This window comes from Ruditapes philippinarum, unplaced genomic scaffold, assembly GCF_026571515.1.
Source record: "Ruditapes philippinarum isolate M1 unplaced genomic scaffold, ASM2657151v2 ctg693_1_1_1_1, whole genome shotgun sequence".
NCBI classification, from domain to species: Eukaryota; Metazoa; Mollusca; class Bivalvia; order Venerida; family Veneridae; genus Ruditapes; species Ruditapes philippinarum.
The window spans coordinates 70395-89580 of NW_026865227.1; the positions used below are offsets into that span (position 1 = coordinate 70395).

The following is a 19186-nucleotide window of genomic DNA, read 5'->3' on the forward strand; positions in this document are numbered from 1 at the left end:
CAGAAGGTCGGGTGAGGATCTTGTCTACACTAGTGTTCAGTCTCAGTTAGACAGTGACTGTATGTGTTCTGTGAACTTAATTAGCATTGCCTGTCATGATCTTTGTTCTAATTTTCTAATGATTGCAGATCTAGTATATATTATTAGTTATAAAGATCGTTGACAGGTTATATGGCCCTATATAAACGGCTATTTGTAAATATAACCCGAGCCGTTAGGCGAGGGTTATATTGCAAACAGCCGTTTATATACGGTCATATAACCTGTCAACAATCTTTATAACGAATTTATAATACAGCAAGCATCATTTTTAGAGAAAAAGGTAAGATTTCAGCAGCCGTGTATATAAAACTATATAAACGTCACGATTATCCAATGAAAAATGACGTTACAAACGTGCAGTATTATAAAAAGTATAATAAATGGTGTATTATGAAATCTTGTATAACAACAGAGATATATACTTTATGCACTTTTAAATGCAGCTCACTAAATATGCATTATACATTCTAAGCCATTTTTCATTAACTTCCAATCTATGACCAACATTATGTGGAAATGGAAGAAAATGTGTTAAAAAATGTTTCCATTGGTATTTCTAGAATAATGACAGCCATATAATGGAAAGAAACTCTTCATATATGTATATTATTATGTGCATGTATTTTGAAACAGGAAATATGGAATATTCAAAATATCTGATTCTCGTTTCAGTGAAGAAGAATGAATGTTAAAGCAGATTCACTCCTCCAGATTCATGCTTATTTTCATGAAAATTTTAAATATGTATTAAAAAATTAAAAGCCTTGTCAAGTAAACAAAGAAAGTAATTTACATATTACAAAGCTCACTTACAATCCACGTAAATCATCAAATAAAGGTCAAAATATGCAAAAAAGTCCCTTACTACTTAAGTCACACAGCTGAAATGTGGTGATAAATACTGCAAAATCTGTCATTCATTGCATATAACATGTAAATAATTACATGAATTCTGAATATTTTTTCTTTTCTTAAAATCCTACTTCATTTTTATCAAAGTTGAATTTTTAAAAATATTTTGGCTCATCTGGAGGCATCTAGCTTTAAAATAACAAGAGCTGTCCAAAAGACGGGACACTCGACTACTGTAAGAAAAGGGGTAAAAAAGTAACCAATGGGTCCTAAAGCCATCATGTGAACAAGCTTCAACCAATTCCTTTCAGCAGTTTAAAAGAATAAAAGTGTTATGTCCAATGACGACAACGTGAGTACAATAGCACTTCCTATTCTTAGAATAGTCAAGCAAAAAATGCACCCTAAATATAAAGATCATTTTACAGAATTATATCACTTAATTTACACAGAAAAAAAGCCTGCATAAGTGTATGTAAATAATAACATTTGTAACCAATCAGAGAATATTATTACTTTACAATTGAACAATTGAGGGGGGGGGGGAAGATGGGAATACCTCCTTTTCCACAATAGATAAAGTCTGCATATACATAATGTATACATAAAAGTAATCAACAGTTATTACAATGATACAAACAATTTCTGTCCAAACTTCCCCGAAATTGTCATAAAATTTTCATAACCATTTCTATATAAACTAATAATACAATGCCGAGTAGTCAATCATTATTTGACTTGTAGAGAAAAAATCAATCTTCTATATAACATGGAGATGGAGATTTATGGCATGTACTGGTTCATCAGATAATATCCCAGATAAGATACTGGTTCATCATAAGATACTGTCTTTGTATGGAAATTAAGTAACATGATATAATTATATTTTGCTATAATAAGAGTTCTGTTATTTTTGTTCCAATCTTCTTGCACTTGCAGATTAGCTTTAAGTCACTGTTTCAAACCCAATCAGATTTTAAATCAAGGAAAATTATCTTATATCTTTGTTGGTTGGTTGGTTGGCTGGCTCAGGCTGGCTGGTTGGCTTTGGTTTGGTGTTGGGAGTTGGGGATTTGATTTGATTGATTTTGTTCCAGTATTTCAAAACTTACACGGCAAGTATTTCTTCTTACTTTTTTGGGAAACAACCCATGTCTTTTAAATTGGGAAAGTTAAACAAATTTAAATTAACTAAGTATTTAAACATTCAGTGATAAAATTTGGTTTAAAACTATTTAGCTGGCAAGGTGAAAATCAATATTCCGAGAATTTACTAATTTAATTTTGATAATTTCAACAATTTTGTCAACTAAGGAATTTCAGATGGTCAACCATTTTTTTAACAAAATAATCACTGAAACATTCACTGACAATTTTTCAACATAAATCATTTACAACAGTAAACATCAAGCTTTATGATTACCCATAACCACACTGAATAAATAATTCCACTTCCTGTTTTGGCCAGAAAGGTACACAAGTTAAAGTATATAGGCTCCAAAGAAAGGTGAGCAGGCGATTGTAATCGCAAGGCATGGTACACACTTGTAAGATTTTGTCCATCCACTGTGGACATGCATTATGTGCTTTTCACAGGACTCAAACTGGTTCATAGGCAACTGAGAATAGGCAGGCTATATAAAGATATTGCAGCAATTGATAAAATACCTAGCACTAGAATAATTCAATCCTTTGCTTGTTCTTAATAAATGCTTTTATATGGATACCATCATTTCAGGATCTGTGATTTTTTTTATTATATTAAACATACATTTAAGTAACTAACCCCTACAAAATAACAATAGTATTACCATTAACTAATATATATGTAGTACCCTCATAAAGAAAAGGAGAACAAAAGTTTCTCTCTCTCAAATTCCCACAAAATATTTTCTTTTTTTTTCTTTTATGCAAGGCATCAAAACTTGGATTTTTCTATGGGATTTTCCTGTAGAAGAGCCTTTTACCAGAGATATAAAGCAACAAACAGCAGCTGTACATTCCAGGTACTTTACTCCACTTTACTACAGGCAAATTATCAATGTAATGATATTAGATCAAGAGGCAATTTGTGAACAGTTATAAAATAATACAGCTCATTCTGCGGCACTTAAACCACTAATATATACATATTGATTGTCGGCTGATTTGTCTGTTGTATTCAGTATTCACCCTCACCCCCCTCCGCCTACTCCCCCCCCCTCCAGGTTCTCCCCCCATGGCCCTGCTGCCAAATTTCTACACTTCTACTAAAATACTATATGGAGTAATGTTTGTTTGATTATATAGATATACATATATAAGTGCAGGGCAAATTGTCACTGAATGTCGCGACATCTATATATCATCGATTATTCACTATTTTAAATCAATATCGATTCAAAATTTAGAATATCGATACAAATTTTAATACAATTTCTCCCTGTCTTGTGAAAATATCTCTTTATTGAGTGTGACAAGAGATGTCACGTCTTGTCTATTTTCTTGGCTAGCTTCAACTCTGAATCTCTTAGTGTAATAATAACAAGAAAACATAAAAAAAATTACTTTCTTTCAATGTATTGTATTTGTGATTGCTAAATACACCAGGATGATAATTTATAACATAATCATGTTTAAATGGTACGTTTCCCCTGTGTGTTTCTAGCTAAGATATAAGTTACATGTTATATGACCCTAAATAAACAAAAAATCATATGTAGTGAGGGTTATATAATAAATAACTGTTTATATACAGCATTATAATCTGTCAAGAATCTTTATAATGAAGTTATAATACAGCAAACTTCCTTTATTTGAGAAAAAAATATGAAATTACTTCATAATTTGACAGCAGCTGTGTATATAGTTAATATAAACGCCACAATTTAACCAATGAAAAGCGACATTACAAATGTGCAGTATATCAATGACAGCCCTAAGGTGAGTAACCCTGCATTTCAGGTTTCAGGGTATAACTCTTAATTTGCTGGAACTAAAACATGATAAGCCTTTCTGGCTTTGCCACCTGGCGTGTCTATACTTTAGTACAGTCTGACCAGGCTCTTAGTATTAATAATTCAATTAATTTAAACGTCCTAAAACTTTGAGGAGACAATTCCAAATTCAAACAGTTTAATATTTGTAATGTTATTCCTAACTTAAAGCTACATGTTTCAAGAGGAGAAAACAAAATTTATTTTCCTTTTTTTTTAGTTTGTAAGAAGAATTGAGAAATGTATTCCTCATACGTGGGCCCAGGTAGGATCTTCAATTGACTGGTTCAAAATTAATTCAATCAATAATTCATTCTATTCTGTTTTATGAACTTGTATTACATGTGATTTTTTTATTGTTTTATTATAAACAAATAAATTGTAAATTTCTACTATCAAGAGAGCCCTATAACCTTTTTTAAGGCTTTTGACTAAACGAGAACAAATTATCTGTTCAAAGGTTTACAAAGAAAATAAAACAGACAAATAAATTGATGTATTTAAAGAGATTTAGAGATAATGATTTGACTATGATGAATGATCTTCAGACCCTATTCAGCCTATAATACATGTTAATAATTTTTCCTCTCATTCACAGTCAGTAAATTTTATTGCCTTATTTATCTAAAATGATCCTCCAAGGTGGAATTGCTTACAGGGTCTCTTTTTCAGTTCATGGTAATTTGTATTTCATTTCTCACAATTCAATTTATATGGAATTGTATTACTTCTATGTTTCATGTTTATTTTATTTTTATTAGATTTACATTTCATTTGAAATACATGTACACTACCAGGTTCAGATATATATCAATTTAGAATATGGCTAAGTTCGCAATGACTTTAATTAGTTTACAAAATTTACTAAATTATATTATTACTAAATCCAGGTTAAATTATAAACACTGATCAAAGTTGTACATATACATTGCATTTCATTTGTTTTAACTGCATTTTACAGCCAAAAACACATCTCAACAGGTACTTACTACATGCACAAAATAATGGGTGTTGAATTGCAAGATCTGGACTGCATCCAGATAATTTCATCAGATATTGGTAAACAAACAAATGATTTAAAGTTAATTATTTTAATGCTGGCAAGCAATAATTTTGAGCTTGCCTTCCTTTATGCCACTAGTATAGCCATGCCAACACATCCATGAAACTTATTGTGAACAGTAGTGCACTGGAACAGGTTAACACATCTATTGTGAACAGCAGTGCATTGGAACAGTTTAACTTATCTACTGTGAACAGCAGTGCACTTGAATAGGATAACTTATCTACTGTGAACAGTAGTACACTGGAACAGGTTAACATATCTACTGTGAACAGTAGTGCACTGGAACAGGTTAACTTATCTACTGTGAACAGTTGTGCACTTGAATAGGATAACTTATCTACTGTGAACAGTTAGTGCACCTGGAACAGGTTAACTTATCTACTTGTGAAACAGTAGCCGCACTGGACAGGTTAACTTATTGCTACTTGATAACAGTAGCGCCACTGGAACAGGTCAACATATCTTACTGTGAACAGTGTAGTGCACTGGAACAGGTTAACTTTATATACTGTGAACAGTGTAGTGCACTGGAACAGGTTAACTTATTATACTGTGAACAGTGTAGTGCACTGGAACAGGTTAACTTATCTACTGTGAACAGTAATGCACTGGAACAGGTTAACATATCTACTGTGAACAGTAGTGCACTGGAACAGGTTAACTTATCTACTGTGAACAGTAGTGCACTTGAACAGGTTAACATATCTACTGTGAACAGTAGTGCACTGGAACAGGTTAACATATCTACTGTGAACAGTAGTGCACTGGAACAGGTTAACTTATCTACTGTGAACAGTAGTGCACTGGAACAGGTTAACATATCTACTGTGAACAGTGTAGTGCACTGGAACATAGCTATTGTGAACAGTATTGTGGACAGAAGTTTACCATGAAGCTTAACTGAAAGTTTGTTTAACTTAGGGATTGTCTTTGAAAAAACCTACATTTGCAACATGCAATAAATTTGTAAAAGATGAAGCTAGGTTTAAAGTAGGATAATTTCATTTACCAGTGTAAAGGTGAACTGGTGAACTCAATTTAATTTTAAATTCATGGGAAGAGATAACATGTGAAATTTCAATCATTATTTCAATTTTCATGACAGGACACGCATAATAAAAATTACATTAGAGATATTAAAACTTTAAACATACCCAATGAGCTGAAAAATAAAGGCCAACAATTTTCCCTTTGAGTTCTTCTAAGGCATCAACCTCTTTGCCTTCTTTTAATAATTTCCCCTTGATGATGTCACCAAATTTTTTCCGTCGCCATGGAAACTCTGTACCATTTTCATCCTCCATCAAGTGCGAGTATCCTTCGCGAGTTATTGTCTGCCCTGTTTCCGCATCTATCAGGACTAGTTTTGGAATACCCTGCACTCGAAATTTCTTACACAGCTTTCCCTGAAAACCATAATATTACAATTCATTTTTAAAACCTGACATACCAATTCAATAAAGTCTCATGTACATTGTATTTGTAAAAAGAAAAAAACAAGTGCTGTCAGCAGGACAATGTCCTCGACTATTCTTAGTGCTTAAGTATGGATAATACAAAAAAATTTAATTTCAAAAAGGGTCATAATTCAGTCAAATCAAAGTTAGAGTTATTGGCCTTGAATAGTACCCTCCTAGCCTACTCTCAAATAAGTATGTTCAGTTTCCCTTCAGTAATTTTAGAGATATATAGACTGTAATATGTATTCTGAATGCGGTGGACATGAATGGATTGGCAGACCTTATTTACGTTACAATAAACTTGTAAACTTGTACAAATGTATTTTTACTCATATGAAAACTATTAATAGTTTAATAATATCTAAAATATTATCTAACTAACAACAGGAGTAAATGAATCAAATTGATAATGCTTCTTTACTCTCAATTGTGAAAACATTCCTTCTTGGCAAAACGTTCCTTGCTCGAAAAAAAGAAAATATGGCTTATAGATATTTTTTTCCTGATTTGTTTATGTATTAGTGCTTCCAAAAGAAATTGGCAATAACTATAAAACTTGAGGAGTTGAGTGCCGTTATATGAAGGATGCACCACTTCATAAACGTACAAATTTATTTTCCAGCACGCAAAAATCTCAAGCACCCCAATATGCATTTCCATGGCAACGAGTTATATTAAGTAGATAGTTTGAGGATTAATTGTAAGGGACATATTGAATATCTATCAACAGCCTACAGCATACATCAAATCACCGCTTTCATCAGCTGTAAATAAAAAAACAAACTTGTTTTATCAAGGAGAAATTCTGTCTCGTCTTGCTCTGATTTTCAACAGCACACTAGGTAACTGAAGATATTAGGTATATGATGAGTGAGGATGTTAGCTATATGAATAGTACTGTACAAGTAACCATTATTTTGGGGGGAATCAAATCAAATCAAATATTTAAATTGAAACAAAGAGGGCCATGATGGCCCTGAGGTCGCTCACCTGTATATAGGCCCCCCCCCAACCCACCCCCCCCCCCCAACGTTGCAGAGCCAATTTAACCAAAGGGCTTTTATTTGCACAAACTTGGTAGACACCCATAAGAAGATGTTTCATGCTAAACATTTAAGCTCTAGCTCATTGGGCTTTTTAAAAAAGATTTTTTTAAAGTTTTTACTATACACATATAGTTAAAAACAATGACACCCCTGGGCCGGGCCAGTTTTGACCCCAGGGCTTTTATTTGAACAAACTTTGTAGACACTTACTAGAAGATGTTTCATGCTTAATATCTGAACTCTAGCTTTTTGGGTTTTTTTCAAAGAAGATTTAAAGTTTTTGCTAAACACATATAAAGAAAATCAATGACCCCCGGCGCGGGCCAATTTTGACCCCTGGGCTTGTATTTGAACAAACTTGGTAGACACCTATTAGAACATGTTTGATGCTCAATATCTTAGCCATAGCTCTTTGAGTTCTTTAAAAGAAGATTTTTAAGTTTTTACTATATGCATTTAGGGAAAATCAATGACCCCCCGGGGCGGGGCCAATTTTCACCCCAGGGCTTTTATTTGAAAAAACTTGGTAGACACCATTAGAACATGTTTCATGCTAAATATCTTAGCTCTAGCTCTTTGGGTTCTTTAAAAGAAAAATTTTTTAAGTTTTTACTATATGCATATAGGGAAAATCAATGACCCCCCGGGCGGGGCCAATTTTGACCCCAGGGCTTTTATTTGAACAAACTTGGTAGACACACACTAGAAGATGTTTCATGCCAAATATCTAAGCTCTAGCTCTTTGAGTTCTTTAAAAAGAAGATTTTTAAGTTTTTACTATATGCATATAGGGAAAATCAATGACCCCCGGGGCAGGGCCAATTTTCACCCCAGGGCTTTTATTTGAACAAACTTGGTAGACAACCCATTTAGAACATGTTTCATGCTAAATATCTTAGCTCTAGCTCTTTGGGTTCTTTAAAAGAAGATTTTTTAAGTTTTTTACTATATGCATATTAGGAAAATCAATGACCCCCGGGGCGGGGCCAATTTTCAACCCAGGGCTTTTATTTGAACAAACTTGGTAGACACCCATTAGAACATGTTTCATGCTAAATATCTTAGCTCTAGCTCTTTGGGTTCTTTAAAAGAAGATTTTTTAAGTTTTTACTATATGCATATATAGGGAAAATCAATGACCCCCCGGGGCTGGGCCAATTTTGACCCCAGGGCTTTTATTTGAACAAACTTGGTAGACACTCACTAGAAGATGTTTCATGCCAAATATCTAAGCTCTAGCTCTTATGGTTTTTTAAAAGAAGATATTTAAAGTTTTTTCTTTCGGTTGCCATGGCAGCCAGAGTTTTGCATGGAATTAAATTCTTTGAACAATTTTTTAAGGTGACCACCAAAGGAACATTCCTGTGAAGTTTGGATGAAATTGGCTTAGTGGTTTATGAGGAGATGTCATTTAAAGTAAAAGTTTACGGACGGATGGACGGACGGACGGACGCCAGACGAAAAGCGATCACAAAAGCTCACCCTGTCACTTTGTGACAGGTGAGCTAAAAAAGCATAAAAAATATAGATTTTGAAAATTGTACATAGATCAACTGGGATACCTAAAACAGAAAACATGATAATTTAATAGTGCATGTAATATAAAGAAATATGTACTCAGAATTGCATTGAATATCCATATTTATTGCAATTTTAAGCTTGATTTGAGTAACAAGCCTTTGAATGCTTTACTTTTCCAGGTAATTTTGATTAAAAAATATTATTTAAAAAAAAAACTGAATGAGGGGATGACACAATCAAATGACTTACATCAAAAGATAAAATATTACAAAAGTATTTACTTAGTTCTAAAATGGTGACATTGAAAGCGTAATCACTTTCCTTTATAAAGATTCAATAAATGTTTTTGAGTTTTTTCCACAATAATCAACATGTCTATTCTTTTTATTTGGTTTTAATTGATTTAAGAAAAATGATAAACAGTAAAACAGTACACCAGAGTTAAATGAAGCATGATAGCATAACTGTTTCCTTGATGAGTTAACCAAAATTTCTAGGTAAAATTTACATTTGAGTTTACTCTCTGGCATATAGGAGTATATTCTTTGCATGTCTAAGAAAGCATAAGAATATGCACACACTGTCTTATTTGGTAGATTCAGTTACAATTTATATTAGTGTTACTCTTCCTACATGTACCATATTCAAAACTGTTCAAGAGTCCCATTTTGATAATGAAATGTCCAAAATACTAAGTAAACTTCACCTAATCAGCTATTCTTTTATGGAAGACAATACTTTATTATCCAAAAACAAACAAAAAAACGCACACCAATCATCAGGGCTCTCTGGTTTTGTGGAAACACTCATTGAATACCTTTATCTGTGTGAACAGTACCTCTATCTATGGGAGGGGGAATTCTAACATTGTTAATAATTATGTATTTTATTTTGTAATACTATAGTGTGCTAGTATTTCGAAAGGTTATTACTAAAAGGCACATAATTATATATAGGCACCAAAATTGGTGAATTAACGGCCCTGATCACAATTGTAATAATAATTTTCATAATAATCCTCATCTGAAGAAGATACATGTACCGGGTACATGTTCGTAACTTATAATGTTTTACAAAGTTTGTTAATTCTTTCCAAATTTTCTCAAGGTAAAAGGCAATTTCCTGTACATTGTATAAAATTAATATTGTAACAAACAAAACAAGAAACATCGCAATGCGATGCAACCAGGTTTTCAGCAAAATATTTCACAGAAGCTTTGTCATGAAGGGGCATTTTTTTTTATAGAACTTTTAGGAGGAATTATGGCTTTTTTAATATTCCTCAAACAAAAATGATTGAGAAATTTTATGTTGTCTATTCGCCTTTTTTTCCCAAATGTTTTAGAAAGGTAAACAGTACTTTATTTTTGCTTAATTTTTACATTTTTGCGTCTCTTGTCATTTTCTTTTGTCAACAATATTGGCGTGTGTGTGTTTGTGTGCGAATATCAAGAAAAGTATGTTTTACAATTTTAAAAAATACTTGAATGATGTCTTGGAAGAAACATGGGAATTTAGTGAGCGCCAGGGCACTTGATGACAAAGCTTCTGTGAAAGTTTGGTCAAAATCCATTGAGAAATGTAGGAGAAGTTGCGCACTGTAGAAATTGTTCACTATATATTCTGTATAAGGAAAAAATATACAAGGGCCATAATTTGGTCAAATATTATCCAATCACAAAACCCCGACAATATGTGCCAGGCACTTGAAAACAAAGCTTCTAAGAAAGTTTGGTCAAAATCCGTTGAGAAAATGTAGGAGGAGTTGAGCACAGAAGAAATTGTTCTCTATATATTCTGTATAAGGAAAAAAATATACAAAGGGCCATAATTCGGTCAAATATTATCCAATCACAAAACCCCGACAATATGTGCCAGGCACTTGATAACAAAGCTTCTAAGAAGTTTGGTCAAAATCCGTTGAGAAATGTAGGAGGAGTTGCGCACAGAAGAAATTGTTCACTATATATTCTATATAAGAAAAAACAAAGGGCCATAATTAGGTCAAATATATACCAATCGCAAAACCCTGGCAATATGTGTCAGGGCACTTGATGACAAAGCTTCTGAGAAAGTTTGGTCAAAATCCATTGAGAAATGTAGGAGGAGTTGCGCACAGAAGAAATTGTTCACTATATATATTTATATAAGGAAAAAACAAAGGGCCATAATTTAGGTCAAATATTATCTAATTCGCAAAACCCCCACAATATACGCCAGGGCACTTGATGACAAAGCTTCTGTGAAAGTTTGGTCAAAATCCGTTGAGAAATGTAGGAGGAGTTGCGCACAGAAGAAATTGTTCACTATATATTCTATATAAGGAAAAAAAAACAAAGGGCCATAATTAGGTCAAATATTATCTAATCGCAAACCCCGACAATATGCGCCAGGGCACTTGATGACAAAGCTTCTAAGAAAGTTTGGTCAAAATCCGTTGAGAAATGTAGGAGGAGTTGCGCACAGAAGAAATTGTTCACTATATATTCTATATAAGGAAAAAAAACAAAGGCCATAATTAGGTCAAATATATACCAATCGCAAAACCCTGGCAATATGTGTCAGGGCACTTGATGACATTGCTTCTGAGATAGTTTGGTCAAAATCCGTTAAGAAATGTAGGAGGAGTTGCGCACAGAAGAAATTGTTCACTATATATTTTATATAAGGAAAAAAAACAAAGGGCCATAATTAGGTCAAATATTATCTAATCGCAAAACCCCGACAATTATGCGCCAGGGCACTTGATGACAAAGCTTCTGTGAAAGTTTGGTCAAAATCCGTTGAGAAATGTAGGAGGAGTTGCCGCACAGAAGAAATTGTTCAATATATATTCTTATATAAGGAAAAAAAACAAAGGGCCATAATTAGGTCAAATATATACCAATCGCAAAACCCTGGCAATATGTGTCAGGGCACTTGATGACACATTGCTTCTGAGATAGTTTGGTCAAAATCCGTTAAGAAATGTAGGAGGAGTTGCGCACAGAAGAAATTGTTCACTATATATTTTATATAAGGAAAAAAAACAAAGGGCCATAATTAGGTCAAATATTATCTAATCGCAAAACCCCGACAATATGCGCCAGGGCCACTTGATGACAAAGCTTCTGTTGAAAGTTTGGTCAAAATCCGTTGAGAAATGTAGGAGGAGTTTGTGCACAGAAGAAATTGTTTACGCCCGCCCGTTCCGCCCATCCGCCGCCCGCCCGCCCGCCCGCCCGCCGACATACCTCAATCTAATAACCAGTTTTTTCCTTCGGAAAACCTGGTTAAAAATGTTTTAAAAAAAATTTCAAAAGGAGCCTTTTCTTTCAAATTCATTAAATTCAAGAAGTTCAAATTTGAAACCTCTCTACATACCAGATTATAAATGTGTTCACAAACATTTTTAGATTGGAGAAACCGATATTTTTTCTGCCAGGAGGGAAAAACTTCTATTTCTATGCACAGACTATCTGATTAATGTTTAACACTGATAGTTAATGTCTAAAGATAAACATTTCAAGATATCACACTCCATGGTAGATCTTTTTACTCTCTATAGTGAAAATGTATGAATTTTTAAAACATTCTTGCTGTATGATTTTCTACTTCCAAGACAAGATTGTTATTATACACTTCTCAATTACATGTATATTTATATGTTTTCTAGAAGCCAGTGAACATCTTACGATAGTCATCAACAGTAAGGGCATTCTTCAACATTTTGCAATGATAAAAGAATCCTAAAAACTGTTAAATTGTGGTTCTAAGAGCACTGACATCACCCTTAAACTTCTGAATTCGTGAAAATAGCAATGCTTTTTTGAATCTGGAACAGTCCTATGAAAGTGCAAGGGATTTCCTTATCAAAGCACACAAAAAAATGATCTACAAGCAGAATAGAGTCTGGCCAAAATCCATGGATAGGCAGGCCAACTTGGCAAAAGGCTAATTAACTTAAGACTTAAGAGATGAGCTGAAGATCCAAAACCATAATCTTTTTAATTTTTTGAAAATGCAAGCCCTAGATTGTCTGGTAGATTTTTTTGTTGTTATAAATTCCATATACAGTATTTTGAATGTTGTAAATTTAAAGTTCAAGTGAAAAGATAAAGAAAGAATTTCAAAATATACAATTAATTACTTCTTATTGAGGTTTAAGTAAACAATGCATGAAAACTGTGTAATTAAATAGTAAAAAGAAAAACCTCATTCTGTAATATTGCTTTTATTAGTCTGGTTGTTTAAGCAATAAGCTATAACCATTTCCTAAGCCCCAATGGAGCTGCTTAACAAAATGCTTATAGCACAGAAATCAATTGATTTTTTATTTTGTTTAAGGAGCTGCTGAGTTTTAAGGCTGAAAACCTGACAAGGACATATAGCCTCCAATTAACAAGGATTTGATGTCATACATTAACGCCATTTACATGTATGGCTGAAATTGTAGTAGCATTATCTAATGTTAATTTTTTATTGAAAAAGTAAAAATGAGAACCACACAATGTCAGACTGCCTATGCCCAGCTTAAATTGACCCTTAACTTCATCCCCATTCATTGTTGAATCTAAGCCTGTGACCAGTTCCCCTGAATTTTTCACTAGTTGATTCTGAACATATCAATATATAATCAATGTTGTAAACATTTGATTTTCAGTCCAAATTTGGGCACAGAACTGTCACCATGACCGTGAGCTGCATGTACATAGTCCTGAAGTTCCTGACATGGTCTAAGAATTTCAACTGTGCCCTCTGACCTTTATAATATACAGTTACACTTGTTATATACACAGTGACAGTGAGTGACACTAAAAAGAAAAATTTTCAATTTTGTTTTGTTATCCAAAAATGTTAAAAATAACAAGGAATGAATTCAACTTGAAGCATTATTATTATTGTTATTGCATGTATCCTTTTTCTATATAAAGGATAAAAGAAATTGACTAAAACTTTTCTTTTAAAGAAATGAGAAACTGACAAACAAATACAGCAGGAAATTAAAAAGAAGATATATACATGTACATGTATATGACAAATTGTCATGACAGTTTCATACATTTTGTATCAATATCATCCTAAAGTCCATTAAATGAATAAAATAGTAGTAGCTCAAGTTAATTAATTTGGTCAAATCTATGGACTATAAAATTATGTACCTGTATACATGTATTCCCGTTTTTTTTTCTATCTTACATGTTCATCATTTTTTCTAAATGCATGAAAAACCAATAGTTTAAATAGTTTATACTAAATAAGTCTTATTTATAAAAGTTCCTTTGTAAAACAAGTTTTGCATTTACATTAATCATTTACCAGGGCTTCCATTAAGTTTTTGACAGACTGCAAAATGTCTGACATTGAAAGTAACATTATGGATTACCCACATTATAATCTCTAGATATTTAAAGAAGGAATAGCATAACATTTTGGAAGTCAAAAGCTAAAGTAAAGTAATGGACTAAGCCTGACCAACCTTCTGAGATTAGTTAACTTTATCAGTAGCAGAAGATGAACTGAGCCTGGAATCACATGAGGAAAATGGTATCTTACTATTTTTTTAATGTACTTGGCTACATTTTATCATCGTTGATATCAGTGGTGCTTTAACAGCCTCTTACAATTTTCACTAATAATCAAAGTCCATATGCATGCAGCAATGACTACTTGCATATGCTTCATTTATTCTGGAACTTACTTATCTACTCTACACCACATCCTCAAAGTTGAAAAGTCTAGGTTGCAACAGTAAATTTTACATCACTTTTATTAATTTATATATAAAATAAATCAGTTGTATAAACACTGCACTTTAGCATCAACAATTTACTAATCAGTTGATTATTTGACTATCAAAATTGTTTCAGACAACAGCCGCATATAAAAAAAGTCTTTGGAACAAAAACTTCTCCAAAAGTTTTGTATTAAATATATAACAAAAACTTCTCCAAAAGTTTTGTATTAAATATATAACAAAAGTAAAATAATATTTAATCAGATAATAAGATATTAATAAATTATATAAGATTATCCAATCAAGCAAAAAAACTTAATAAACTTTAACAATTATGATATACAAACTTAAAGTAGATCTTCTGAGACAAAGTAAAATCCCCTTTAAGTTTTAAATTTATTTTTATTAAATTTAAGGTATATTTTAGTATATCACAAGTATCAGAATAATTTTGGCATAAAAAGGAGTGAAACGTCTAAACGTCTTCAAGACGTTTCACTCCCAAATGGGAGTGAAATCAAGACGTTTCAATCCCATTTGATAGTTAAACGTCTTTGTGTGAACCGTCCAAATAGTGAAATGTCTGTCTACCCAAATAAGTTTTACCTTTTTTGCATGTCCAAATGGCTGTGCTAGCCATGGCATTGTTTTAAAATATTCTGCAAATGTATTGTCATCTTTATCCCAGCTAACAAAAACTATTTCAAATTTACATCCTTCTTCCTTTTCGTGTATTTTTTTGTAAAACTCCACTAATTTTGGGGTAAATCCTTTGCATGGAGGACACCACTCGGCTGAAAAATAAATTCCAATCACCCTGTCTTTTCCACAAAGCGAACTAACAGCAACTTTTTCGCTTGGATTTCGAATAACATAATCACCAAGTAAATTTTCCAGCGTTCTTGCCATGTTAAGCTTAATCCTTGATGGATTCTTTTGCAAAAATAATATCCGCGCAACGCGACACAGACAACAACACCTGCACCCGGGGAATTCCAAGGAATCTATATTTAGATTTTGTGACGTCATGTCTGAGTTTGAATCAAAGTGCGAAACGGTATTTATTTTCACGAAATGAAAATGTTGAACGATAATACCGAATCTGAGTGGCAGTGAAGCAACAGAGAAGATAATTAAAAAAGAATGGTTTTAAAGAGTTTTTTGTTCTATCTTATTTAGTAATTTACTTAGAAAGCACCACATAACTTTAGTTTCATTAAAATTCTATACAGTATTTTATTATTGATTATGTACATGTATTATTTTTCCAGTATGCTTGAATTTTTGTTTGCTTATTGTCAGCTTTTTGCGAAGATTGCTTATTGAGGAGGCTGCTGATCACTTCTTGCAAATTTTGAATTGGGGATTTTTATTTATAAAACCTAATTAGTGGTAACAGTTTTGTGATCCTTTTCATTTTCAATATCGTATTTCCTTTCTTTTATAGCAGTCCAGGCTAGGCCTGGGTCAAGATCAGCAGTATCCACCCACTTTTAATGTAATCTTATTTTATGTATGTGCTAATAAATTCCGCATTTTATCTAGATATATATTATTTTTATTCACTTATGATACAGTATAGAACTTTTAAGCATATCCTTAGCATATCATTACTATTTATTAATTATTATTATTTTATTTTAAATTATAACATTTAGTGTCTACATCCCATATTATAGTAATTTAACTTATCTTTTACCATTTGTCTTTCAAAGTTTAATATCTTAATGTGCTTCTTTTATGAGTTTTATGTTTATATCATTATGCATGTATGTCGGTCAAAAGCTATACATAGCTTATGTTTTGTAAAATGTTATATATGTATACCGACAATAAATAAATTTTGATTTGATTTGATTTTGAGTAACTTGAGTAAGGTACTGTACAGTCCAGTAGTCTACGAAATGTTAGTGTACTACGTACAGATTGCAAACACACTCTGCCCTCCCACGGATTTATATTACATTTGTTATATAAATCCGTGATAAATGTTACCTTTTGCAAATATAGTGTACTTTAAACCTCTATTTCCCATGCTCAAAATTCATTCAGTAGATGCCCCTGCTTATTTGAGTGAACATTTCATTCCAACATTTTTTTCCATATTTTAGCACTAGATTTAGGGTAAAACCTCAAATGACCTGTCGAAGGAATTTTCTGACAGTGGCCACTATTGCATTTTGATGGTCGAATGTTTGAAATAGACAAAAGCATTCGTTTATTAAGTTGTACGTTGTGGAATGAGCTTCATCTAAATAGAAGAGATATTAAATCAGTTGGTTCCAGGTCACTGATAAGGAATGTCTATTCGAGCCTGCAGCATTTAAGTTCTGCCATTTTGGATTTTCTTTAGGGATTCTATTTCGCTCTGCTTAAATATACTTTTATTTGGATTAGACCCAGTATTCCCTGTTTTTCATTTTAATTTTTAATTTAATTTTTTATATGATATCTTATAAATACTTGTTTTATTTGGATCACAAAATGCTCATAAAATCTTTTAATTCTTATTTTCTATTTTGCATATTCTGTGATATATATGTATAAAAATGGTGACACTCAGTCTCTTACTATATCACACAATACTTTATCTCAAGGACCACATTGAGGTGGAAATAAGATTTTGTTCCAACTCATTGAACATTGTGTAATCGTTGATATATCAATTTGTTTGACGTGCTACGGTATTTTTAAATTCTTACATCTTGTATATGTTTATTTTTTTTGTTTATAATGTGCCATGTGATTCCATTACACACTTAAATATATCTATCTTTTTGTGGTATAGATTCTTTATTCCAATAGCTGCTCTTGTATACAAATGTATGACTAAGAATTTTTTTATATGCAACATGTATAAGAAATAAATTTTCCACGTTAAGAACAAACGTCGATTACTCATACTTCATATTTGGCATGGTTTAGTGTATAACATTTAATTGCTATTATATGTAATGCGTGTACATTATTTACTCTATGCTGCCCTGTTAGACTAAATGTTGGTGTCAATTGCATGTTGTACTATAGCTACGTAGATCGGCACCAACGCTCCTCAGTTGTATATGTCGACAACGTGAATCATATGAAGACATCAAACAAATATGGCTCTTGAAGTGCGGTGTTAGTAAGAGAAATCAGACAGTAACATTAGATTGTTTTTAAGCGCAAAAGGCAATAACTGCTAGGGGGCGTGGACGGTAGTTTGCATTTGACAGTACCGTCCATGAACAGGCTCAATCAAACCGAGCCTGCAACATTTTCATTTTTGCCGTGTTGGGCTTTCTTTAGGGATCCTTATTTCTCTCTATTTTATAGAGTCAAACGTGTTGGTTCTTATGTACTGCATGTCTTCTGTAGGAGGTCTTTATATTACTGACATTAACGAAATGTCAATGACTTAAATAAATACTTTGTTCTTCGAAAAAATAGTGACAATAACGAAAAAGAAAGCAAAGTGAATTCAATAGCGCGAAAAAGATGATTACATATCAATTAATGGTCTACTTTTTCAAATCTTCTCAATACAATCAATAACTTTGTGAATCTTCAAGAATAACTTTGAAAATGTTCGAGATATCATTATTTACAACGAAATTCAATTATTTTTCATGTGCTAAATGTCCATTAGTCTCTAAAATGTTTATATACTAGGCAACACCTTGTCCCTTGTCTTACAACTGCGCCTTGTCGTGATAATAATTTATTCAAAGTTTCATGTTAATGTCTATAAAAGTATTTGATCAATGGGTTACATTAAAAGTTTGCACCACGAATACATAAACGGCCAAGCTATCATAATATATCTTGACTTTTTTTTCTTGAAACAAACACACAAGTGGTGTATAATTATTGCACACCTAACGTGACTGTGACTCTGTTTATACATGTATATTATTATATTATTTCATGTACAACACGTACTCATGGGCAATGGGCATAATTAATTGGCAATATGTATTTATTCCGGAAATAAATCTTTTGAAAATTATAACATTTTAATTATAAAAACATTATTAAACATATATACTTTCGTGAATCTGATATTTAGATTAAATCATATAAAGCACGTACCACTGATCTTAATCAGATAGTGATTAATACACCTTTCTATTCAGAACTGAGATATAATTATATCCATCATAATTATATAGAAATAACCATTAGTTTTTAAGTACGCTATAAGCAATATAGTACATATGAAATATATGAAATTTATTATCATGACACAGGCAATTGTCGTGTTGCCATTTAAATCACCTTCTTTATGACTTGCTATTATATAGATTGGACGTTCTTTATATAATGATTCTATTTTTCTCTGTTTAATCTCATAATACAATTTTCACAAATCAAATTATTATCTTAACAATATGAGCAGATATTAATTTCTTTAAATCAGTTATCAACAATTACACAATTAATCATTTGCAATAAATGAGTGGTGGTTGTATCAATTAACAAATTCAAAACGACATATTTATATGGTTATTATTTCTATAATTTGATTT

At 32.2% G+C, this 19186-nt stretch overlaps 1 protein-coding gene across 1 annotated transcript in view; it reads right to left on the minus strand.

Annotated features, from left to right (window-relative positions):
* LOC132728286 (nucleoredoxin-like) overlaps positions 1–15690 on the minus strand; it is a 57240-nt gene extending 41550 nt beyond the window's left edge. Inside the window, exons 1-2 of the mRNA XM_060713909.1 lie at positions 15285–15690; positions 6090–6341 (exon numbers count right to left, since the gene is read on the minus strand). Coding sequence (XP_060569892.1) covers positions 6090–6341; positions 15285–15587 — 555 coding nt within the window. The 5' untranslated portion in view covers positions 15588–15690. The remainder of the gene's footprint in view (positions 1–6089; positions 6342–15284) is intronic.
* Between the last annotated feature and the right edge of the window lie 3496 nt (positions 15691–19186).